The sequence below is a fragment of the Pagrus major genome, chromosome 12, assembly GCF_040436345.1.
Source record: "Pagrus major chromosome 12, Pma_NU_1.0".
In the NCBI taxonomy this organism is placed as follows: Eukaryota; Metazoa; Chordata; class Actinopteri; order Spariformes; family Sparidae; genus Pagrus; species Pagrus major.
In genome coordinates, this window is record NC_133226.1 from 17,077,220 (window position 1) to 17,099,656 (window position 22,437).

General features: G+C 39.0%; 2 protein-coding genes and 1 long non-coding RNA gene across 3 annotated transcripts; 1 reads left to right on the plus strand and 2 right to left on the minus strand.

Moving 5' to 3' along the window:
- Positions 1-1,062: 1,062 nt before the first annotated feature.
- Positions 1,063-13,327, minus strand: fbxw5 (F-box and WD repeat domain containing 5). Its single transcript, XM_073478437.1, has 10 exons — positions 13,257-13,327; positions 9,828-10,023; positions 9,542-9,699; positions 8,755-8,938; positions 8,171-8,319; positions 7,618-7,944; positions 7,336-7,519; positions 7,086-7,233; positions 6,117-6,329; positions 1,063-4,102 (listed from the first exon to the last, which is right to left on the minus strand). The coding sequence occupies exons 2-10, from the start codon at positions 10,012-10,014 to the stop codon at positions 3,817-3,819; spliced, it is 1,836 nt and encodes a 611-aa protein (XP_073334538.1). The 5' UTR covers positions 10,015-10,023; positions 13,257-13,327; the 3' UTR covers positions 1,063-3,816.
- An 899-nt stretch (positions 13,328-14,226) lies between these two features.
- On the plus strand, positions 14,227-15,136 carry LOC141006464 (uncharacterized). The gene is made up of 3 exons (XR_012179921.1): positions 14,227-14,343; positions 14,682-14,771; positions 14,854-15,136. It is a non-coding gene; the product is annotated as an uncharacterized lncRNA (long non-coding RNA).
- A 2,472-nt stretch (positions 15,137-17,608) lies between these two features.
- LOC141006505 (PR domain zinc finger protein 12-like) lies at positions 17,609-21,644 on the minus strand. The gene is made up of 5 exons (XM_073478725.1): positions 21,428-21,644; positions 19,859-20,049; positions 19,617-19,772; positions 19,050-19,164; positions 17,609-18,042 (listed from the first exon to the last, which is right to left on the minus strand). The coding sequence occupies exons 1-5, from the start codon at positions 21,642-21,644 to the stop codon at positions 17,609-17,611; spliced, it is 1,113 nt and encodes a 370-aa protein (XP_073334826.1).
- Between the last annotated feature and the right edge of the window lie 793 nt (positions 21,645-22,437).

Sequence of the window (22,437 nt, forward strand, 5' to 3'; positions counted from 1 at the left end):
ACGACATCACATCACTCCCATCCTGATGTCTCTTCATTGGCTCCCTGTACGTTTTAGAATTCATTTTAACATTTTGCTGATTACTTTTAAAGCTTTTCTGGGACTTGTCCAAAGATACACAGTTGAAATGCTGACCTCATGTGGGCCTCTTCGCAGCCTTAGATCCTTGAGTTGGTTGTTACAAAGTCAAGGCTCAAAATTAAAGGTGATCATCATCAGGCCCCCGACACACTTTGGAACAACCTACCTGAGGAGATAAGGCTCGCAGGATCAGTAACTTCTTTTTAAATCAATTCTCAAAATATAAACTTGCTTTTATCTGAAGTCACCCCTTTAAACTGATTTTCATCTTTCTTTTTAATTCATTTTACTGCTCTAAATCTTTTTATCTGTTCTTAATTCCTCTGATGTGATGTCATCTTCTTATCGTTCTTTATTGATTTTATTCTTTTATTTATCTCTTAATTTTTTTTTCTTTCTTTCTTTCTTTTTGTGTTTAATCACTTTTATTCCTGTTAATTACTCATATACTCATACTCGCTAGATAAACAAAGTTTAATATTATAATTATTATATTTTCTGTTTTTATGTGATGGTGAACTGAATAAGTTTGGATTGAGGACTGATAGTTGGACATGTTAAGACGTCTTCCTGCACTTTAGAAACTGATGGGTTTTTCTCACTACTTTAATTTAAGATATAATACAGAACACTTCTGAACTGAAACGTGTAAAAACGACTTGACCTTTGTTATATATTTTGTTCAGTTGTGTACTTACATTATCCCAAGCATTGCCAAAAATGCTCAAAACCAGAGAAATCCCAGTTTTACTACAGGTAATATACGTTTCATCTGGTAGTCTGTAGGTTTAACTTCCAGGGAAACTAAACATAGTGTGAATAGGACTTTAATACATAACCTTGTCTATTAACATTTCTCACGTAGACAGATTGTCATTGACAATTGTGTTTTGATTGAGAGACATCTTGCTGGTTCTTGATCCTTTTTGTACAAAAGCTTTTTGAGACATTTTTGTTATAGAAAAGAGTTCGAATCGACACTTTTTCAGACTTCTGGCCTTTCAGGGCATGCTTTTTATTTGAGGGGAGTAAGAAAATGAAATTAGAGAGAGACAGGAAACATGATGACAAAAACAGCAGTTAAGAAATGTGTCAAAGGGAACAGAGGAGGAAGTTCATGACTTATTACACACATTTCAAATACATGGAGAATACTGATCAATTGGGGGCAAGAGCCAGCTGATGAGCTGACTACTTCACACTGGATTCTCTAAAAGAAATGACAACCAGACAGTTGAGGTAACGAGACAACCCAAAATCATAATTAAAGTTGATATAATCAGTCACAACAGCCTCGAGCGGGGAATCTCCAAGGAAACATAAACGGTCAGGTAAAGTACCTGACGCTTGTGTCGGTTAAACTGCAACTGAAATACAAAGTGTCAAGGTTCAGTTCTTATGTGTTACTTTTTCTTTTGATTTGAGATTGGTCCTTGAGTGATAAAACTGTAGGACCTTAAAGAGGAATAGAGGCATGATGGGAAGTAAAGGGGTAATCCGTGTACACACAAACATGTAAAGACTGTTGGGGCCAAGGTTTTGATTAAGTTTCTGAACAAAGGCAACAGGATGTTTGCTTTGTAGCTAAGCCTGCCACTATTAGTTGAATAATCAAGTTTTTTGATTGAATGAAAAGTAGCTGCCAAACATTTTGATCATCGATAATTATGTCAGTCATTTTTTATTTGCTTTAAATGTCAAACATTTGCCGGTTTCAGCTTCTTTAATGTAATAATTTGCTGCTTTTTATATCATTTATTTCAGTAAACTAAGCGTCGTTTGGTTTTAGACTGTTGGAGAAAAGAAGCTATTTGTAGTCCTATTTGTTGCTGTCCTTTGTACTTTTGTAGGACTTGAGGATATTTGTATGTATAAGCATTTCAAATTATTACATTAAAGTTAACGAAATTTCAGTTTTGGTAGGGTCTACCCACACACATACGTCGTGTCTAAATTAAAGGCCTGTGTGACATTTCTGTGAGTCTGTTTGTCTTTAGTGTTCTTGCTCATGTTAAATACTGCACAAGACAGGGTGTGCAATCTGTTATTACAACAGAATTACAGCTTTAATAAAACTGCCAATTTACTGAATGTATTTATAGAATGTTATCTTTACCTGCGTTACAGTGAATTTAAAGGATTCAGGCCATTTAAACCAATCAAGCTCAGATGCAATGTTTGCGTGTTTCTCCCTTTAGAGCCTGATGTGATGTGATGTGAGCTTTTTTTGGATGATGTCGTCACTTTCAAGACATGTGAATGAAGTAATTAGCTGTTATTTGTTAATGAACATTAGAGCAAAGGCAATAATTTCTAATTAAAGCCAACGCTTAAGCTCTTAAATGTTTTTTATTTCAAGTTTCTATCTGCTCCAGAGGCTGAGAAATAAAAGACTTCAGTGAACGTTGACAATTCTGTCACCCTCAAGTTTTAGGAGGTATTATCAAACAATGCTTTAGGTCATATGTTAGATCAGAACATGCCGTACGTATCCTCAAGTATATAAATATGTCATGTAACATTGCTTGCTCTACAGTTTGTCTAATGTGCACACAATCTGATCAGAAATAAAACATCTCATGGCAAATTTTTGAGGATGATGCGGTGGTGATTCTGTTTTGACAGGCAGGATAAGCTATATGATGATATACTGTAGTTGTCCATAATCCATATTTTAGGATTTTAGACTTCAAGTGGGGACGTTTGGCTTAAGACTAAACAAACCTGTCGCGTGTAATGACGAGGAAAGACAATTTTTTTTTTTTAATTTAAAAAAGACTCCAGGGGACACACATTTCTGACATTCATCCTGATGTCAGAAAGTCTTTGACAAAGTTAAAGGGTGCAGCTTAGTGCTACAAACAAATAAAGGTGTTTAAATACATTTCTACACAATATAGGCCCAAATAACAATTAGCTACATAAACAACATATTTTTGATCACAGTCATGCTTCACGCTAACTGTTCCTCAACAACTCTTCTAGATTAAATTACTCAATAATGCTACGTCGGACAGAATAGTGATCGATCATTTCTGGGGCACAAAAACAATGAGATGGGATGAAATTAAAAACCAAGGCAGACTGTTGTCAATCCAGCTTAATGCCGTCTTCCCTATTGGTTTTATAATCCTCTGACAAAAGGGTTTATGAGGTGTTTATAGTCAAGACATCAAGTGGATATAACCATGAATAAGAAAAGACGTTTTCTGAATTAATTCTCATTACAGCACTTTGCCTCTGATGAGCAGAACATGACAGCTGTGATCAGCTCTGCAGCACATTTACATACATTTACACCTCAGGTCCAGGAGTCCTGTGTCTGACCTGTTCAGACATTACAGATAAAGACGGGCAAAAAACATTGTGGAACATGTCTGGACGTCTGTCTTGTGCATTTAGGTGTCAGCTCTTCACTCTAATATCTTTCTGTGATAACATTTCATATCACTCCAGTCAACAGCACCAGGGTTAGTCCGTGGTGATTTCTGTCCTCTGCTGGTGCAACGGCGCTCTCTTGTGTGTAAACCCTGAGTCACATCAAGTCCCGTCTCCTGTTAGCTGAAGACACCGAGCACTGCTATGAGTCACAACACCGTGAGCTCGAACAAAACCACTTACTGTGACCACACTGTAAATATACATGGAGTGCATATATATGTTCACACCACAGAGGAAAAAGATCAAAATTTCCTCTCCCCACTCCCTCCCACTTCAAGTGTTTCCCAACCTGACTCATGGTTTTCCGTTGACACTGCTGGCAGATGTCGAGTTCTTGTTGCGGCTCAGCCAGGACGACAGGAGGCCGCGGGGCCTCGTTGGCCTAGTGGGGGCATGCGACAGGCGGACCATGCGCGGTGAGCGCCACACCTTAATGGTAGAGTCATCGCTGGCGGACAGCAGCAGCTCCTGGTCAGCAGGGCTGAACGCCACAGAGTTCACCACGTCATCATGCGCCAGACGTGCAAGGCAGATGTTGTAGTGACGGTCCCAGATGTAGCCGTGTTTGTCCTCAGCTCCACTACAGGTAGAACAGCGGAGAGATAAGTTCAGGTATTTTTAAATGCCCATCACAAGTTCTTCATATGGCTTGACTGACCAACAGACCCAAACCCAAAGATGTTCTCTTAACTATCAAATAAGAAAAAGAACAAATCTTAATTTCTGTACAAAAAAATTACAAGTTATTAAATTTTTACTGATTCATTTTCCCGCCTTCCAATCAATTAATTGATTAATCTACTCTTTGTTTCAGCTCTGGTTGTAACCTGCTTTGAATTTACTAAAAAGAACTATCTGATTTCTTAATATGAGCTAAACAGTGTGCAACAGATCACTTTTTATATTTAAATATTAAAAGATAGGGTCACATTTTTTCCAAGTCTTTCTTAGAACAATGCTCACATGTCCATATGTACATTCAAAGAGCTACTGGTCACTGTGATCATTCCTCCTGTCCATACTTACCCTGAAGATCCTTTCTAATGTGACTTAATTTAAGTGATGGAGGACAAAATCCACCCTCCTCATTTCTGTGTTCATTTGTTGTGACAAAGTCAAACTGGTAAAAATGAACAATTAGCTTTAATTGATCTTCATATAAAATGTACATATGAACATATGTATATGTGAATACTGTTTGAAGAAATACACTTTCAAAAGCTCTCAATGGACCTGTGCTCCCTCGTCCGTTGATCTCTATTTTCGGTGTCCCTTAAGACTTTTTCCCTCCCGAGGAGAGCAGTGTTATTGTCTTTGTCTCTTTTGTAGCCTGCAGGCGTATCTCATTTCACTGGAAGGATAAAAAGCCTCCATCGCCATACTTGGAGCGTTAGGGGTTTATAATTTAAACAAAACTTGGGACCCTTTTCTCTCCTTTGTTAATTCTACCCCTTCTTTGGAAGACTGGCATGATTTATTTAGTCAATTTACAGAGGAAACAAAATCTTCTCTATATGCAGGACTTGATGTGCGCAGCCTTATATACACAACATTGACAGTTTTGTTGTGTTTGGTCTTGTTTGTTTGCATTAGTTTTTTTTGTTTCGTTAGTTTGACACGTTTGAGCTTTTAGATACACGTTTGTTGTGTACTGATAAAGATACTTAAATAATATATATATATAGTTTTAAGAGAGACTTATCCTTTAATATAAGAACAATAAAGAATGAAAGCTAAACAGTGTGACTGCAAAGCTACACGTAAGAGTGTTAATATGAATGATGAGTGTTTTTTTCTAGATTCAGACAAAAACATCGGCACCTGGCATCAGAATGAAGTGCAAGATAAATAATTCAAAAAGACTTCTTTCTTCATTCTTCAACACTTCGCCTCATTTATATACAATTTATCCTGAATGGGCAGTAAACTGGCAAATACAGTATGTTTCCCTTTAAACTATTACGTTTGCAGTCTTGCAATACTAATGACTGTTTCCCAGACGGTTGTCATCACAAAAGTTACAGATCCTCTAAATTCCTACTTAATAAATTAACCCTATTATGCTGTCATGTCAGTTATTTTCCAACAGCTTCAAGTAATTTTTGGTTTTTCACTGTTTTTATTGTGACTAAACAGCTTTGCAAATCCCCCAAGATTATCAAACACCATCAATACCATCCACAAGACAAATATATATTTGTGGTGGGTGAGTAAACAAGTGAATCTGTTTGTAGGTGGAAACTCAAACATCAAAGAAATGACTCCTGTAATGTATCAGCCAGTGAAAAAGTTTCAGTGAAAAATGAAACCTTAAAGTTGATATTCTCCTACACCTTGTAAGTGTAGATGCTTTCACTAATACATTCAGTAACACAGAGTAAAGGAAGTCGGCAAGCTGCAGGAGTTTCAGTCATTTACACAACCTACAGGTTTGCATTATTCAAAAACTACATGACCACAAATTTTCTGCCGCTGCAGTAGCACTTCCCTATTCTTACATGACATCTTCACGAAGAAATCGCAGGCAAATTAACGGTGTGGTGTGTGTAAGCTGCATCTCTTCTTGGATAGATAAATGGTCTCCGTTCACCCACCTGGCAACAAAGTCCCTGCTGACATCGAGGAAGATAAAGAAGCACTCGTCGTTAGGCGTGAAGGCTCGGTGAGCGCGCAGGCTCCTTCTTTCTTCCCTCAAACTCTTCAGGTCGATAACATGCAGGTCTATTTCCTCGGCAATGGGAGGTGGAGACATGGGGTCAGAGATAACACACCCGGCTGGCCAAGCCCGGCTATTCACATACAGGTACCTGATCAATGATAGGAAAGGAAAACATTTAAAGTTGTCACTGCATACATACTCTTAAGGGTGATACACTTATTGCATTGGCACACAGACACAGATGTTGTTTTTTTGTGTCCAGTCACATATTATAAAGCCTATGTAGTGAAGACTTTGATTGAATTCAATAAAACATAAATACAGTCATACAGGACTGACAGAGAGCTTTGTCACATTGTGCAGCGACGATCACCTGAAGCCCGATATCAGCTAAAGGTTCTGTCCCAAATTTGATTAAATTTCCTCCAGGCATTCCTTACATATGGCGTTCAAGAGATTGGATGGACAGATGTGTAAGTCCAAGTGGACATTTGTGCCAAATTTGAAGAAATTCCCTCCAGGTGTAAATAAATAATGCGCTAATATGAGAATGGGATGGACAGACCAAAATCATAACGCATAATCGCTTCTGGCCATGGCTATCACCGGCCAGGTGGCATAAAAATGATATTACTAATGTAAACAACAATGGTTAACTGTTGCGTCTATGATGTTATTAAAGAATGGTATTAACAGTTTCAAATGGCTCTTATAATGGGACAATTATAACTGAAAAATGGTTAACCTTATAAATTAAGTAGTGAGTTGAGTGTTTTCGTACTTTTAGACAAGTCGACTAAATTTAAACGTCCGTTTAAAGGTCAGGGAAACTAGGAGCAGTATGTATGAGGCCAGGCAGCTTATTTGCTACATTAAAACATATTGAATCTACACATTTACTTACCTGTGGTCTGGAGAAAGGCCCATACCAATGATATGTCCATGGATATCTATGACATGGTCCAGGGAATCAAAAAACTCATCTGAACTCCGCTCTTCCCCCAAGACGGGACCACAAGTGGTCATCTGGTCCGGCTTGATCCGTTTAATACCTGGAAAAGGACAAAGAGTACCACATGAGAGGTCTGACAGCTTTGTGTGTAAATTTTCTAATCTTTCTTGGATACATCAGCATACGTTGGAAGTTTTCTTACCTATCTGATGAGGGGAGTATGTAAGGCTTCCCGTGGTGAAGAGTAAGTACGTTTTGTCCTCTCCCTCACCGGGCTCAGTAGGCTCAATTAAACTGGTGTCAGGGGCCTTCGTGTGGGCTCTGCCCATCACCTGAGCCACGTGGGTCTCAATCGCCAGCTCCCTGGACCCGACCTTTTTACGACTCTAATAGGACGGAAGAAAAGCACAAAAGGAGGCAAAATGAAGAACAATTTTATTTTTGAAAAATTGATAAAAATGCCTGAGTTTTCAACCTCGCTGACCTCTATAACGTGCTCCAGGCCTGAGATGGTGGGCTGAGGAAGGCGGCCAGTGGGGAGACCGGGACACCTTGCTTCCTTCTGCTGCTCCTCTTCCTCCTCTTCCTCCTCACTACCGGAGGTTCCCAGGTCAAAGAGGAGAGGCTGGTGGTTCTGCTGCTGCTGCCCCTTCTGCCTCCGAGCCTGAGACTGAGCCTCGTAGTCCAGCAGCAAGTCCGGGGTGTCGTGACGCCGGCAGTGGGCCACCATCACTGTGCGGATGGTACTGGCGTTGATGTTCTGGATCTTGAAAAGGCGCTTGACTACGTTGACGTTCTCTGATTCAACATCCTGTCGGAGAAAAGGAAAGGATGAAGAGGGGAGACATTGTGGAAGATGTGTATCATTTTTGTCTTTTTCTTTCACTCTATCAAGAAAATTGTAAGGCCTCAACAAAGAAAAAATATTTCAAAGATGTTCCAGATGTTGACACAATACAAGCTACAAAAATTCTTCCCATGGGTCCTTCATCTACATTTAGAAAAGAAACAGCTTGACTGCCAGGCTCTCATCTCACCTGGAAGGCTTTATTGAGCCACAGAACAGAGCAAGACGTCATGTTGCCGATCCAGTGCAGGTTCCCGGAGATCAGGTGCGTCTCATTCAGCCAGCAGCCAAACACATCATACGGCTTGTTCCTCACACGTGACAACAGTGTGTAATTTTCTGTAGTGTGAGAAGACACATTAATGATTAATGAAGAAATAAGACACACGCACACGCTTGGTTGGGCATTTTGATGAGAAAATCTCACACCACAGATTTAAAATTTATACAAAACAGAACATGCAGCCTCCAAAATGATCCCACAGTTGAATCAACAGCTTCTAAAACAGGTTCAACAGAAATGGAACATTATAATTATTATAAAGAATTTACTGAATTTAGGCTGATCGTAATGAGTGTAAATAGGCTGAGATTATGTCACTTTGAGCACATAGACAATTTTATTTATTTCCTCAGTGAATGTGACAAACAAATGGTGATTTTGAGGAAAGATTCCCACATAAGATTATTGTGAAAAAATAACTAGTGTTCAAAAGACATCAGCAGGAAATGACGACACACCACCGTTGTGGGATTTTATTTCATGGTTCCTACCTAAACTGATGACAGCAATTTCCCCAGACGAGGAGTGGTGTGGGCCCAAGTAGACACCTGACACAAGCAGCAGGGTGTCGTCAGCGTTGAACTGGGAGAACTGGGTGTAGCCCCAGTTAAACTGCCGCATGCTGGAGCTGTGCACCAGCGAGATATTACCATCGTGCCGCTCCGTGTCCCATAGCTGCACACAAGAAGGCAGAAGACAGGTTTTAGAAAGAAGTGTTTCCATTTGTCTCATCAAGTTCTACTGTCAGTATCAATAAAGGTGAAGACATATTTGGTTTATTTATGCCAAATTATTGATTGAGTTTAAACTCTTTCACCCATTTTGTGTTTTATTATGTAGTGTTTATTTGTGTAGGGACAGATATGTAGCACAAACCGATGCCACACAGAACAGAATTTATAGCCTTAGTAAGAACAAATACACAAGATACGATACAATACACAAACTCAACAATAAATATTCACATTAAGAACTCACAGTCAAAACCAAAGCAAGCTCCAACATTTAAAACCAAAAATATGATTGATTTTCTTAATTTCTTAATCAATTCTATAAACACACGTGGCTGCAGTATGGGCGGCACTTTAATGAAAGCACATGTTGGTTCACCTTCTGAAGCTTGCTTTGGGCCTGAGCTATACTTCAGAGCTGGACTACCAGTAAACCAAAGAAAAGAAACTGTTTGATACGTAACCAAACACAATCGAATGTCACTCTGGCAAAAAGTAAGAAAATAAGATCCAGGATGAAAGCAGCCTAATAATCTTTAATTCTGACCTTAACAGTGCAGTCTTTGGAGCAGGATGAGAACCGATGACCCTTGTGAGAAAAAGCCAAGTGGAGGACTTGGTCACTGTGCTCTCTCAATGTCTGAACCTCCACACAGGGGATACAGTCAAACAGACGTCTGAACTCCCTGTACCACGACACAGCCGCTGCACACAGGTAAAACAAGAGTTACTTTAAAGCTGCAAAGATGTTACCGGTGTATTTTTTTGGAAGTGAATAACTGTAACAGGATACTCAAATGTCTTCTGCTGAACATACGATTTTAAATAATTACCTGGGTGTCGGGGTACAGATCGTGGTATGCGGTAGTAGCTGTAGAACAGCTCCCTCCAAAGGAACTCATCTCTGGAGACAGCCAGCCACTGTCTGCAGGTCAGACCGGCTCTCAGCACTGCATCATGGGGCAGACGCAGGAAGATCTCCAACACCAGGCTATCTGGCAGGACTGGGACACACTCCATCCTAACATCCTGTGTACCACACATACACACATCATACACCCACATACAGTTTCCCGTGTTTGTTTCCCTTAAGTATCCTTACAGTTGGTAAAATCCTCTGACTCCATCTGGTCCTGTTACAGCTTGTTAAGAGACTTTTATGGCTGCAGCATTCAACCAAATAGAACATTTTCCATAATGTGCGACATTTAATACACATTCCACCAAAAACTTGACCTGATATTTTTGATATCTTTCAAATCTTTGGGATCGCCGCTAAAATATAAAATAACTTCCTATGGATTTCAACAAAACTTGGCTGAACAGCATGGCTTTGTCGTAACTCATCAGTAACTCATCAGCTGATGTGCAGCCATTAAGTTCAAGATCAAGACATTTCACCACTGCATGAAAGACACTACTGTATGTATGATTATTTACATTATCAATGAATCTGTTATTTGTTTTCCCATATCTAAAGATATTTACTCGACTAGTACACAAGACATAGAAAGCAGAAAATCCTCAAAAGTGCAAAGCTGGAACAGATTTTGTATTGTTGCTTGACAAAATTACTTCAGCGCTTAGTTGACGATCAAAATAGTTGAGTTAATAATCTGCCAGTCGACTCATCGATTAACTGTTTCAGCTCTAGTTAAAAAAAAAAGAGGTGGACACCGACTGCAAGACCTGAACTCAAATCTGATTTGAGTCATTTAATATTCAACTTTGACACCTTGAGAAGGTATTCAACTTGATTTTGCAAAATGTAGCTTGAAATAAATTCAATACAGTTAAAATTGATGAATGTTTTTACATTTTTAACTATTAAATTGATTTGCTCTGGGTGCTTTATCTATCCCGGATGTTAAATTGGCACTGGACTACTGAACTACTTACTTTGAGTAGAAATAGATGCCACGCCATCAAGGCTTACTTGCCCTTGTTTTGTAATGTTTATACTGAAGCTGTAAGTGTATTGAAAAATGCTCGTCACAGTTTCTCAGAGCCCACAGTGATGTCTTCAAATGTCTTGTTTTGTCAGTCATACGTGACAAACAACTGCAGCAGTATCCTCACATTTGAGCAGCTGTGTTTGGCATTTTTGTTGCCTGAAACAGTAAATTAAGAATCAAAATAGTTGGTAAAGAAAGAAAAAAAGATTACAGAGTCTGGCTGAGAATTGAGCTGGGACACACTCTGGGACACACTCCATCCTAACATCCTGTGTACCACACATACACACATCATACACCCACATACAGTTTCCCGTGTTTGTTTCCCTTAAGTATCCTTACAGTTGGTAAAATCCTCTGACTCCATCTGGTCCTGTTACAGCTTGTTAAGAGACTTTTATGGCTGCAGCATTCAACCAAATAGAACATTTTCCATAATGTGCGACATTTAATACACATCCCACCAAAAACTTGACCTGATATTTTTGATATCTTTCAAATCTTTGGGATCGCCGCTAAAATATAAAATAACTTCCTATGGATTTCAACAAAACTTGGCTGAACAGCATGGCTTTGTCGTAACTCATCAGTAACTCATCAGCTGATGTGCAGCCATTAAGTTCAAGATCAAGACATTTCACCACTGCATGAAAGACACTACTGTATGTATGATTATTTACATTATCAATGAATCTGTTATTTGTTTTCCCATATCTAAAGATATTTACTCGACTAGTACACAAGACATAGAAAGCAGAAAATCCCCAAAAGTGCAAAGCTGGAACAGATTTTGTATTGTTGCTTGACAAAATTACTTCAGCGCTTAATTGACGATCAAAATAGTTGAGTTAATAATCTGCCAGTCGACTCATCGATTAATTGTTTCAGCTCTAGTAAAAAAAAAAAAAAAAAAGAGGTGGACACCGACTGCAAGACCTGAACTCAATCTGATCTGAGTCATTTAATATTCGACTTTGACACCTTGAGAAGGTATTCAACTTGATTTTGCAAAATGTAGCTTGAAATAAATTCAATACAGTTAAAATTGATGAATGTTTTTACATTTTTAACTATTAAATTGATTTGCTCTGGGTGCTTTATCTATCCTGGATGTTAAATTGGCACTGGACTACTGAACTACTTACTCTGAGTAGAAATAGATGCCACGCCATCAAGGCTTACTTGCCCTTGTTTTGTAATGTTTATACTGAAGCTGTAAGTGTATTGAAAAATGCTCGTCACAGTTTCTCAGAGCCCACAGTGATGTCTTCAAATGTCTTGTTTTGTCAGTCATACGTGACAAACAACTGCAGCAGTATCCTCACATTTGAGCAGCTGTGTTTGGCATTTTTGTTGCCTGAGACAGTAAATTAAGAATCAAAATAGTTGGTAAAGAAAGAAAAAAAGATTACAGAGTCTGGCTGAGAATTGACACAATCGTTTAGAAGAATATACCCTGAAATCAATCATATTATTTTGACCTGTGTGCAGCCATAAATAACTTGAGGCTCCACCTTTACTGTGACTAATTTGAGCCTGACAGCTGAGAGCTGATACACCAATGAACAGACAGCACTGAGCTGTTTTCAGCTGTACAGGTCCACTGCTGCCAGAGAGGCTCATTAAAGCCATCATCATTATGTCTGACATGTCAGTGCGTTTTGATGTCCAAAAATGAATGGCGTTCTCCTCACAGTTGTCAAAGAAAAGGGAGTTGCGAAATAGGCATTAATGATATATGTAAAAGCCATAGGCGCTGCTGGATCAGAGCCATGTTAGCGTGGCATTTCCTCAGTTACAAGCGAACACAATCCTCTACCATACATGAACTTAACTTTGTCGAAATCAATCAGCTCCTTTATCTAACTCTTCAGCAAATGTATGCAGTCTTGGCACAACCAGCCCGTCGTGTGAAGATGACCTAACATGGACATTTTTGTCGCTGTGCGGAAAACTCACATCAAGTCACTGTGTTTACACTGAAAGCAGACCGTCCGGCTCTCATACTGACACACGAAATATTAACTGGAACAAGATCTTGTTACTTACGGATGTTTGGTTGTCAAATTTATTTAACAGCTGAGTTTAAAGATACGCTAGCTAAATATATCTGTCAAGCTAACGTTAAGCTAGCTAACTTGTTAACAAGCCAGCTAGCTTGTTAGCTGACATTTGTTTTCAACTTTAAGTTACATCTGACGACATTTATTTCTGGCAGAAGCGGTTACTTTTACGCGCACATTGTTTCCCTGCATGTGCTTATCAGCTTCGCTGAGTACAAACATGTTGACATAAACTGGGACCCACCTGCTGAATCAAAGTATGTTGGAGAGAAAATCAAGCGGCTAGCTAGCGTTAACAGCTAGCCACCGAAAAATGACAACAATCCTCCAGTAGCGGTGAATCAACCAGACTCGACTAACAGATAACAGCGTCATCGCTCCGGCGAGGCCAACTTAATCGATCAATACGTACAGATCGTGTTTAAGATACGATTTCCTTTTAAATGATTAATAAATTATCTATAGGTAATAGAAACAAATCCTTCATCATCATTTTTTTAACTTGTCATTTTATTATTACATTTTTCTTTTATTTTCCATTAATAATGAATGAAGGTTGTTCTATATTATTATTATTATTATTATTATTATTATTATTATTATTATTAGATATTTTTATGTCCAAACATTGTCAAAGTTTTATCATATTTCATTGTTGCACTTCCGTTAGAAACTAAAAAATCAAAACAATGAGATAAAAATTTAAAAGTACGAGATAAACAATTAAATTATGAGATAAATGTCATAAGTATGGGTTAAAAATTTGAAATTCTGCAGTCAAAAGTCATAATTATGAGATACAATCATTTATGTCAAAATTTTGACTTTTTATCTCAAAATAATGACTTTTAATCTCATGATTTACCATAGGAATATTTTTGTTTTCATCCTTTTCTTCCTTTAACTTGCGAAAATGGGCTTCCATAGGTGTGAAATAGATTGACTGTGGGTTTATGCTGAGAGGGTAAAGATTACAGATTGAGAAGAAGCATGGTCATAAAAATAATACAATACATATTATATTATGTCTTCGCACATATGGTTATTTTGTTGTTCTTATCCATTTACCATAAAGACAACGAATTAGGCTCATGAAATACACACATAACAGTGACATTATACTTCCTGTATCTGTGTGGTGTCTCTCAGGTCAGTGACATCACAGTGAGCATCTCTCAGTGGAGTACCAGAGGCTTACTGAGAAACGCTGTGTCATTGGCTTGTAGTCTCACATCAGTACACTGACCACATGAGAACAGACGAGCTGGACTTTGAGGTGAACTCTGGAAGGAAACATTAAAGTGGAAGTATGCTGTGACTACTATTCTCTGGTAAGTATTTCATCTTTATGAGACACATTTATAACCAGGTTTTAAACAGAGAACCTTGTAGCAAAAGAGCTGTATGAATAGATACTAATCACATGTTTTTCCACATGGAAAGCTTTATTCTCTTCACTGTGTTGAGGTACAAATTTGAATAAAGTAAAAACTTGAGACATTAAAGGTCACCGTACAGTAGGAGTGTGTGTAGAACAGAGTGTGTTAAACCTGATAGGGGTGGGGTCAGGTTACCTGGCACAACATTATCTCAGAAGTAAAAATAGGAGGCTGATACTACGAACAGATAAAAGAAGAAGTCCTGTCTGTTTCACACTGTCTTCCTTCAGCTCTGGGCCATGCTGCTGAGTGGATAACTTCCTGCTGTGGCTCCTCAAAGAAGAACAGGACAGCAGCAGGATGACTGTACCAGAGTAAAGGTGAAGCTCGGTGCCATTGTGAAATAATCATGCGTGTAGTTCTCAGGGTTAAACCCTCTTGTTTCCTTCCTTCTCTCTGCAGGGCAGAATGTGTGGACAGTCTCTTGTGATGGAACAACAACCTGTCCAAGTAAATCCTAAGTGGACAGAAGAGATGTTCACATTTCCCCATCACTTTATTTATCCCTAAAGTTTATTTTCCAGCATCTGTAGTCGCTCTGTTCTTGTTTTAATGATGACTTGTCCGAAAACTCCTCGTTGGAGTTGGATAATGTCTGACAGCTGGCAAGTTGCAGCAGCACTTACAATCTACCGTCTGTAGCAAATTATATGAAATTTGGAATTAAATGGATGTTAAGATCTTGTCACTGTCTGTTTCATTCAAGTGTCCTTGCACCATTTGTCCAGGAGAGGCTCGCTTTTCTCTGATGGGACTCTCTTTCCCTGAGTGTGTGGCGTCATCATGTGGAAGAAAAAACAACTGCAGGAGACAGTTAACGTTTGAATGAAGGAAACAGAAAGCTGGTTTATTAATAACACTAAGATTAAACAATATTGAATGAAAAGATATTTTAAAATGAGAGTACACATTATAGATGTAGAGTATATATATATATAGTATAGATACTTGTATGTGCATTAAACTGATTGGAACATAATATAGGCAACACTTTATTTTACAGGTCTGCAAATTTCACTGTAAGTAGTTCAACTTTTGATCATTTTCTCTTTAGTTAGCCACCATAAATTGCTTATTACCGACAATTACAACTTTATAATTAAGAATCAAGTTTCTTAGTGAATGGGACAGAGGAAGAGAGAGAGCCTGTGGATGAAAGTTAGACAGAAACTAGAAGTCAGCCTGCTTAACTTCCATTGCATGTTTCCTGGAGATGTACTAAATAAATGAGCAGTTATTCATTAAATGCTTATTAGAAAGTGGCAAAATAGTATTTGTAAATAATGTCGGGGTTACCTTCAATACATTTTGAGGTAATCACTGTGGTAAGTTTGAAGTGATTTCAAAGAAATTGTCCACACTCACAACACATAACAACATTGACGCTTTGATTCCTCCAAGTGATAAAACACACACAGTATTTCTAAAAAGCACCTGAAGAGGAAAGATTAAATTAGATTATTATCATTAGATTTGTATTACCAAGTGAGATACCAAGTCATTATTTTGAGAAAGTTTCTTGTTATTTTTGGATACTAAATCATTGTTTTTAGATAAGTAAGTCATTATTGTCCATTATTATGAGATACTTACTCATTATCAGAATCAGAAAGATTTAATTATTAAAATGAGATAATTAGCTTGAGTTACTAAGTCATTATTTTGAGATATTAAATCATTATTTCGAGATATCAAATCAGTATTTTTGAGATACTGTAATTATTTTTGAGATACTATGTCATTATTAATATCTCGAAATAATGACTTAGTATCTCGAAATAATGATTTGATATCTCAAAATACTGATTTAATATCTCGAAATAATGACATAGTATCTCGAAATAATGACATAGTATCTCGATACTAGTATCTCGATACTATGTCATATTAAATCAGTATTTTGAGATATCAAATCATTATTTCGAGATACTATGTCATTATTTCGAGATACTAAATCAGTATTTTGAGATATTAAATCGTCATTTTGAGACACTAAATCATTATTTTTGAGATACTGAGTCATCATTTTGTGAAAGTTTCTTGTTATTTTTGGATACTAAATCATTGTTTTTGAATAAATAAGTCATTATTTTCAGGAAGGTTTGATTATTTCGAGAAGCTTACTCATTATCAGTATCAGAAATACTTTATTGATGTCCGAGGGGGACATTATATAACTATTTTGCGATACCATATCATTATTTTGAGATACTTAGTCATTATTAGAATCAGAAATACTTTATTGATCCCCGAGGGAGGAATTATATAACTATTTTGAGATACCATATCATTATTTTGAGATACTTAGTTATTATTTTAAGACACTGAGTCATTATTTTGATTTACTTACTCATTATCAGAATCAGAAATACTTTATTGATACCAAAGGGGGAAATTAGATGATCATTTTGAGATACCAAGTCATCATATTGGCATACTAAATCATTATTTTGAGAACGTTTCTCATTATAAAGGCCTACAGGATCTCTTTTAGGCCTACCACAATTGTCAGAAATGGGTTTCCACATAAAACAACAAGACACAACAGAAAAAGACTGTACATGCTCGGTGTTTAAAGTGTGTCAGCTGGGAGAAAAGCAGCATTTCTACAATAATTACCATCATATTTAATATCATATCATATTTATTTAGAATAGAAGAAAGCACAAATGTATTTACATTCACATGTACAGTAGCATACAATACAATTTTACAATTACACAACAGTATAGTATACAGTCTGTGCAAGGTTAAAGTGACAGTTTCAGTTTACAGTGTGGGAGGATGAAACAATGTACACTGGTGGCCACGTCCCTTATCTCTACTTACTGTATACATATCTCTGATTTCCACCTGAGCTGGTGAGGATGTGATGCAGAATAAAGGTGGTGTCGAAAATCTCTCACATCTGTAGTGATATATTTGACACGGAGAGGCGTTAAAAACAAATTATGTGTAAAATCTGGAGTTGATTTTCCAAAATACAATCATTAAAACATCTTTCTGCTGGACTTCTGCTCACGTGACAACCGATACGAATAAGGCAACACATTGAAATGTCTGTGAGATGCTTCACTTTGTGTCAGTCTCCTTTTTTATACAGCTGAAATCTAAAGTGCAACGTTGTTCTGCGGACTGTCCCTCCGTCTGTCTGTCATCATAGCACCATGGTGGGGATGTGGTGCACCAGGGGCATCTGGTGCTGGTGTGGCATGGCCGTCATCTGTGGAGGAGGAGGGGACACCTGAGACTGCACGTCGGCGGCGTGCGCCACCGGTTTGTGCCGCGCGCTCTTCTGGTGCGCCCTGAGGCCCGCGAGCTGCGAGTACGCGCTCTGGCACACGTGACACTTGTATGGCCGCTCGCCGGTGTGCAGCCGCACGTGGTTCCGGAGCGTGGACGACTGGCTGAAGCGGCGGTTGCAGAAGCGGCAGACGAAGGGCTTGTCCAGCGTGTGGATGCGCATGTGGGAGCGCAGGTTGCTGCGGGAGTTGAAGCCGCGGTGGCAGATGACGCAGCGCATCCGACCCGCTGTGATGGAGGCGGAGGGGGGGGAGCAGGCGGAAGGGCCGTCACAGGGGTGGGGGTCATCTGGGAGAGGAGACAAAGAGGAGGGGGGAGAGTTTAAAGGCTGCACAGCTGAAGTTCGTCTTTTAAAGTGGCACTATGTAGTTTTGGAGAAGAAATTCAAACTTAAAATGTTAATGAGGTAATATACAAACTCAGAAATATTCGTGTTCTCAGAGAAAAATAAGGTCCCCAGAACACTGTTTGAAGCTAGAAAGGTGGCAGGGTCCGCCACAGATAAACAAAGTAAAACAGTTGGAAACTATGTTGTCCTTTAAAGGGGCACTCTGAAGTTTTGGCGAAGAAATTCAAACTCAGAATTTTAATGTTTAGGTAATGCTCCTTTAAAGAACAACACAAACAAACAAACAAACTATCTTTGTGTTCATGACTGAATAAACTGAATAAACAAAAATGAACGCAACTATTCGAGTGAATTATGAGTACGGTACTTGAGTTAATGAACAGTATAAATATTATCTATACAAAATAACAAAAAGCAGACAGTCAAATGTGTATTGTTCCCCTGCAACAACCTTTTTAAAGTGTATACTATTTTTTTGTTTTTGTTGAGAGAAGAGTCATTTTATGTGTGTGTTAAAATTGTATTTGAGAGCATTTATATTGTTGGTGTCGCTAAAATTTAAAGTTGTACTATGTAGTTTTGGGGAAGAAATTTAAATCAGAAGAGAAAGATGTTATTTTATGCCTAAACAAACTAAATAAACAAACTATTTCCGCTTTCACGACTGAATAAACAATCTGACCTTAAAGGACAACACAATTTCATACTGTTTTACTTTGTTTATATGTGGCGGACCCTGCCACCTTTCTAGCTTCAAACATGATTTTCCTCTGAGAACAGCTTGTTTATCCAGTTACGGAAAGTTTGTATTGTCACCTCATTAATATTGTAAATATTCTCCGAAACTACATAGTGCCCCTTTAATCTAATGCTGAAATAAACTGTAAAACAGATATAATGAGACAATTAAATCAGGCTGTATAAATATTGATCTGTAAAAACTCACCACTCCTGCTTTTCTTCTGCTGTTCATCGTCTGTTCCGGGAACTCCAGGGATTCCCAGGAATGTGTTGTGAGTGTTTCCGTACCAGACGAGAAGCTCCTGGTCTGGTGGGATCGTCTGAGAGAGGAAGAAAAAGCAGGGGCAAAGGTCATCAAGCTGATCAATATGTTGATTTCAGTTTCTTGCAGCCTGACTATCAACTTTTAGAGATATTCCATGTTCAGTTCTCATTTTGTCCAGCGGGTGGCGCTTTTCCAAAGAACATTAAGCCTACACAGCTGGTGCTCGTCAATAAAGGCCCAGAGCATGCAGGATTATTTGTGAAGGCATTTTTACTACTTGATTATTATTATTTGGTTTATTTTATGTGTTTTGTTTGTAGTTTTGCCACTATAGCAGCAGATCAAGCACTTGTTGGATGAAGGACAGAGTCAGGTTAAAGGTAGTTTTTTATTGGATAAAGGTTTTATTTAAAAGAAACTAGTGAATCTGGTGAAACCCAACTAAACTTTTATTGTAAGTTTAATTTCTTGAAGAAACTGTGTTTATTCCCCTGAGCTACTCCTCACCTCCACCGCCTTGTAGAAGATGCTGCTGCCGATCTGCACCACCTCCAGGTTTTGCTCCTGCTCGTTCCGGGCGCACTTGATGTAAGTCATCCAGCTGCGCTGATCCTCCTGGCTGGCGTCGATGAAGTAACGCACCGTGCCGTCTTCATTAAACACCTGGAAAAGCGAGAACATCATCAGTATTGCGACAAGAAAGTTTTAAAATCTCTGACTCTTCAGGCTCTGAATAAATAAAGACTCACCTCCCACATGAGGTTGTTGTTCTTGAGCAGGTCCACATGCTCAGGGGACAGGACTCTCCCGGTGAAAGGGCCCATCTCGGTTCCAGCTTTGATCCACGTCTTGGAGAAGATGCCCAGACCTTCTCCAGGGATGGAGCTCTGGGCGATGATCACCTCGGTGGGCAGCACCAGGCTGGACAGCTTCTGCACCTCTGCGCAAATAAAAGAAAGAATGTGAGCATTAAACATGGAAAGTATAATCAAATAAAATAAAATAAAAATAAGAAAACACAAGGCCTGTGCAGATAGAAATAGAGACAAAAAGATGTCTGGAAAAGTGATCCAGATAAAGCCGAAATGTCGTGGACAGGATTGCTGGAAAAGTCCTGAAAGCAGCAAATGGTCTGGATCTTATTTTAGTCACGAAATATTAAGCTACACCTGATCCTCCGTTTAATTCGATTATCTGGATGAATTGAAAGTTTTTGTTGTGCAGAGAAAACCCCCACGGAAAGCATTTTCATCCGCATCAAAAAGAGAAAAAAAAGAAAAAGAAAAAAATCGTGCGCTTCTTTAATGTCAAAATCAAAGATTTTTTTCTTTTTTAATTCGAGTCTGTGAAAAAAGGCCGGCCGAATAGGGGTTAAATGGTCCTCTATTGCTCAGGGTCCAGCAATTTGTCATGCTTCAGATGTGATATTCATTAAAGTTTACTGGAAAAGAAACGGCTAATTCCAAATTCATTATCCTTTTAAGAACTTTGTAGCAATAAATTTGCGCTGAATGCGACGAGGACTTGTTTAAAAGACTCAGGAATTTCTGCAACAAAAAAATGGAAAGGCGATTAGATGGTTGACATGCAATGAATAGCATTAGATTTAGCCTTCACGGTGCATTATGCGAGGAACAGCAAATCTTTTAAGGAGAGAGAAAGAGAAAAGCTCCGGAGCCCCATAGCTGCCAAGAGAGGAAAAGAGACTGTCCGGAGATTGATGAATGCGGGATAAAAACCCGGGACATCTCAAAGAAAGGAAACCTTTCTCTCCTCGAGGTTTAAGTGGAAACTTTCCCAGGTCAAGCACAAAGTTAACCAAATGAATTTAATGCCCTGCGTCTTTCAATCAGCGGCAGTTACACGCCTAACAAGCCTCCAAACGCGAGGTCTCACAGCCCTGGAAAGGGTTAACGCGTTAAATGGCTCGAAATAAAAGCTGCAGAATGAGGGAAAATGCAGAAAATAGCAACGAGGGAAACATAATGGAGAAAGTTGTTTTAGTTTTTGCGCACGTTTGGTGTTATTGCGTGGGAAAGAATGCGCAAATGTAGCTGTCAGTGTTGGGGGGGAAGAAAAGGAGAATTTCTTTTTGGTTTTCAGAGATAAACACTTGTAGGATCTTAAAGAAGCGCATCCTGAATGTAAAAATCTAAACTTTAATCAAATCGTGATTTTTGTTTGTTTTGTTTTTGTTTCCATTAAGCCACTTTTACGCATAAAAATCACAAGAATGAAGTAGACAAACACACACAACAGCAGCCACGATTAATTCAGATAAAACAGTCAAGTCAGTAAAAGCAGCATGTCAGCCATACCTCCGGCGAAGGACTGCGCCAGCACCTCGGCGGTGAAGGCGGTCTTGGGGCTGCCGCTCTGCCGCTCCTCGGCCAGGTGTTCTCCCAGCACGTTCCTCCACCTGCCGTACAAGAAGCTGTGCAGGATGTCCGAGGTGATCACGTCCGACAGCGAGCGGCTCGGACACTTAAATCCAGACTTGAGAGACAACGCGTCGGCGGGTAGCACGGAGCCCATGATGGCAACACAAAAAAAAGAGGAAAAAAAACTCGAGATGCACGTAAGAACAAGAAGAAGAAGAAGACACCAAGAGAAGAGCTGCTCCTCGCTCCGTCCTTCTGTGCGTAAAGCTGCCCTGCCTGGCTGTGAGGGTCTCTTTATATAAGTGGCTGCTGTGACCCCTGTCTAATTACTTATTAATGACACACCCCTCACCGCGTGGACCTGCCTGCTGCACCGCAACCAGCCAGCACAGCCATTAAACGCACACACACACAGAGAGAGAGAGAGAGAGAGAGAGAGAGAGAGAGAGAGAGAGAGAGAGAGAGAGAGAGAGAAAGAGAGAGAGAGAAGAAGAAGAGGAAGAAGAGTGGCCAAAACTTTATTGAAGCAATTATCATGACATTAAATTTTCATGCAAAGCTGCACACACACGCTGGTTGGCTCTAATGACAACACGTTTAGTTGTGTGTTTTCTTTTAATGTGTAAAGATGAAAAGTTCTGCAAACATTGAGAGTTTATCGTGCGTAAAAATGCGAAATAATTAACACGCCGCACTCTTAATTAGAAACAAATCAACAAGCTGCCAAAAAACAACAACAACATGACACTCCCGTGAGGTAAACTGATGAGATTTCTGTCCATCTAAGTGGGTCACGAGTCTGGGAGTTGCTCGTGGATTTTTTTCTCATGCATTTCGTATTCATGCGCTGGTAATATTAATTTTTGTGTGTATGTGTGTGCGCTTTTTTTTTTTTTTTTTAGCGCGGGAATAACAAGAATGGAAACAAGCTCGACGTGGCTTTTGTT

Excerpts from the sequence above, each read along its gene's own strand:
- fbxw5 (XM_073478437.1), bottom strand. The coding sequence starts at position 10,014 with ATGGAGTGTGTCCCAGTCCTGCCAGATAGCCTGGTGTTGGAGATCTTC. Across the intron at positions 8,320-8,754 it reads AATTGCTGTCATCAGTTTAG|AAAATTACACACTGTTGTCA; the intron begins GTAGGAACCATG and ends CTCACACTACAG. Across the intron at positions 7,520-7,617 it reads GCCTGGAGCACGTTATAGAG|AGTCGTAAAAAGGTCGGGTC; the intron begins GTCAGCGAGGTT and ends CCGTCCTATTAG.
- LOC141006505 (XM_073478725.1), bottom strand. The coding sequence starts at position 21,644 with ATGGGCTCCGTGCTACCCGCCGACGCGTTGTCTCTCAAGTCTGGATTT. Across the intron at positions 19,773-19,858 it reads ACAACAACCTCATGTGGGAG|GTGTTTAATGAAGACGGCAC; the intron begins GTGAGTCTTTAT and ends TCGCTTTTCCAG. Across the intron at positions 18,043-19,049 it reads GCAGAAGAAAAGCAGGAGTG|ATGACCCCCACCCCTGTGAC; the intron begins GTGAGTTTTTAC and ends CTCCTCTCCCAG.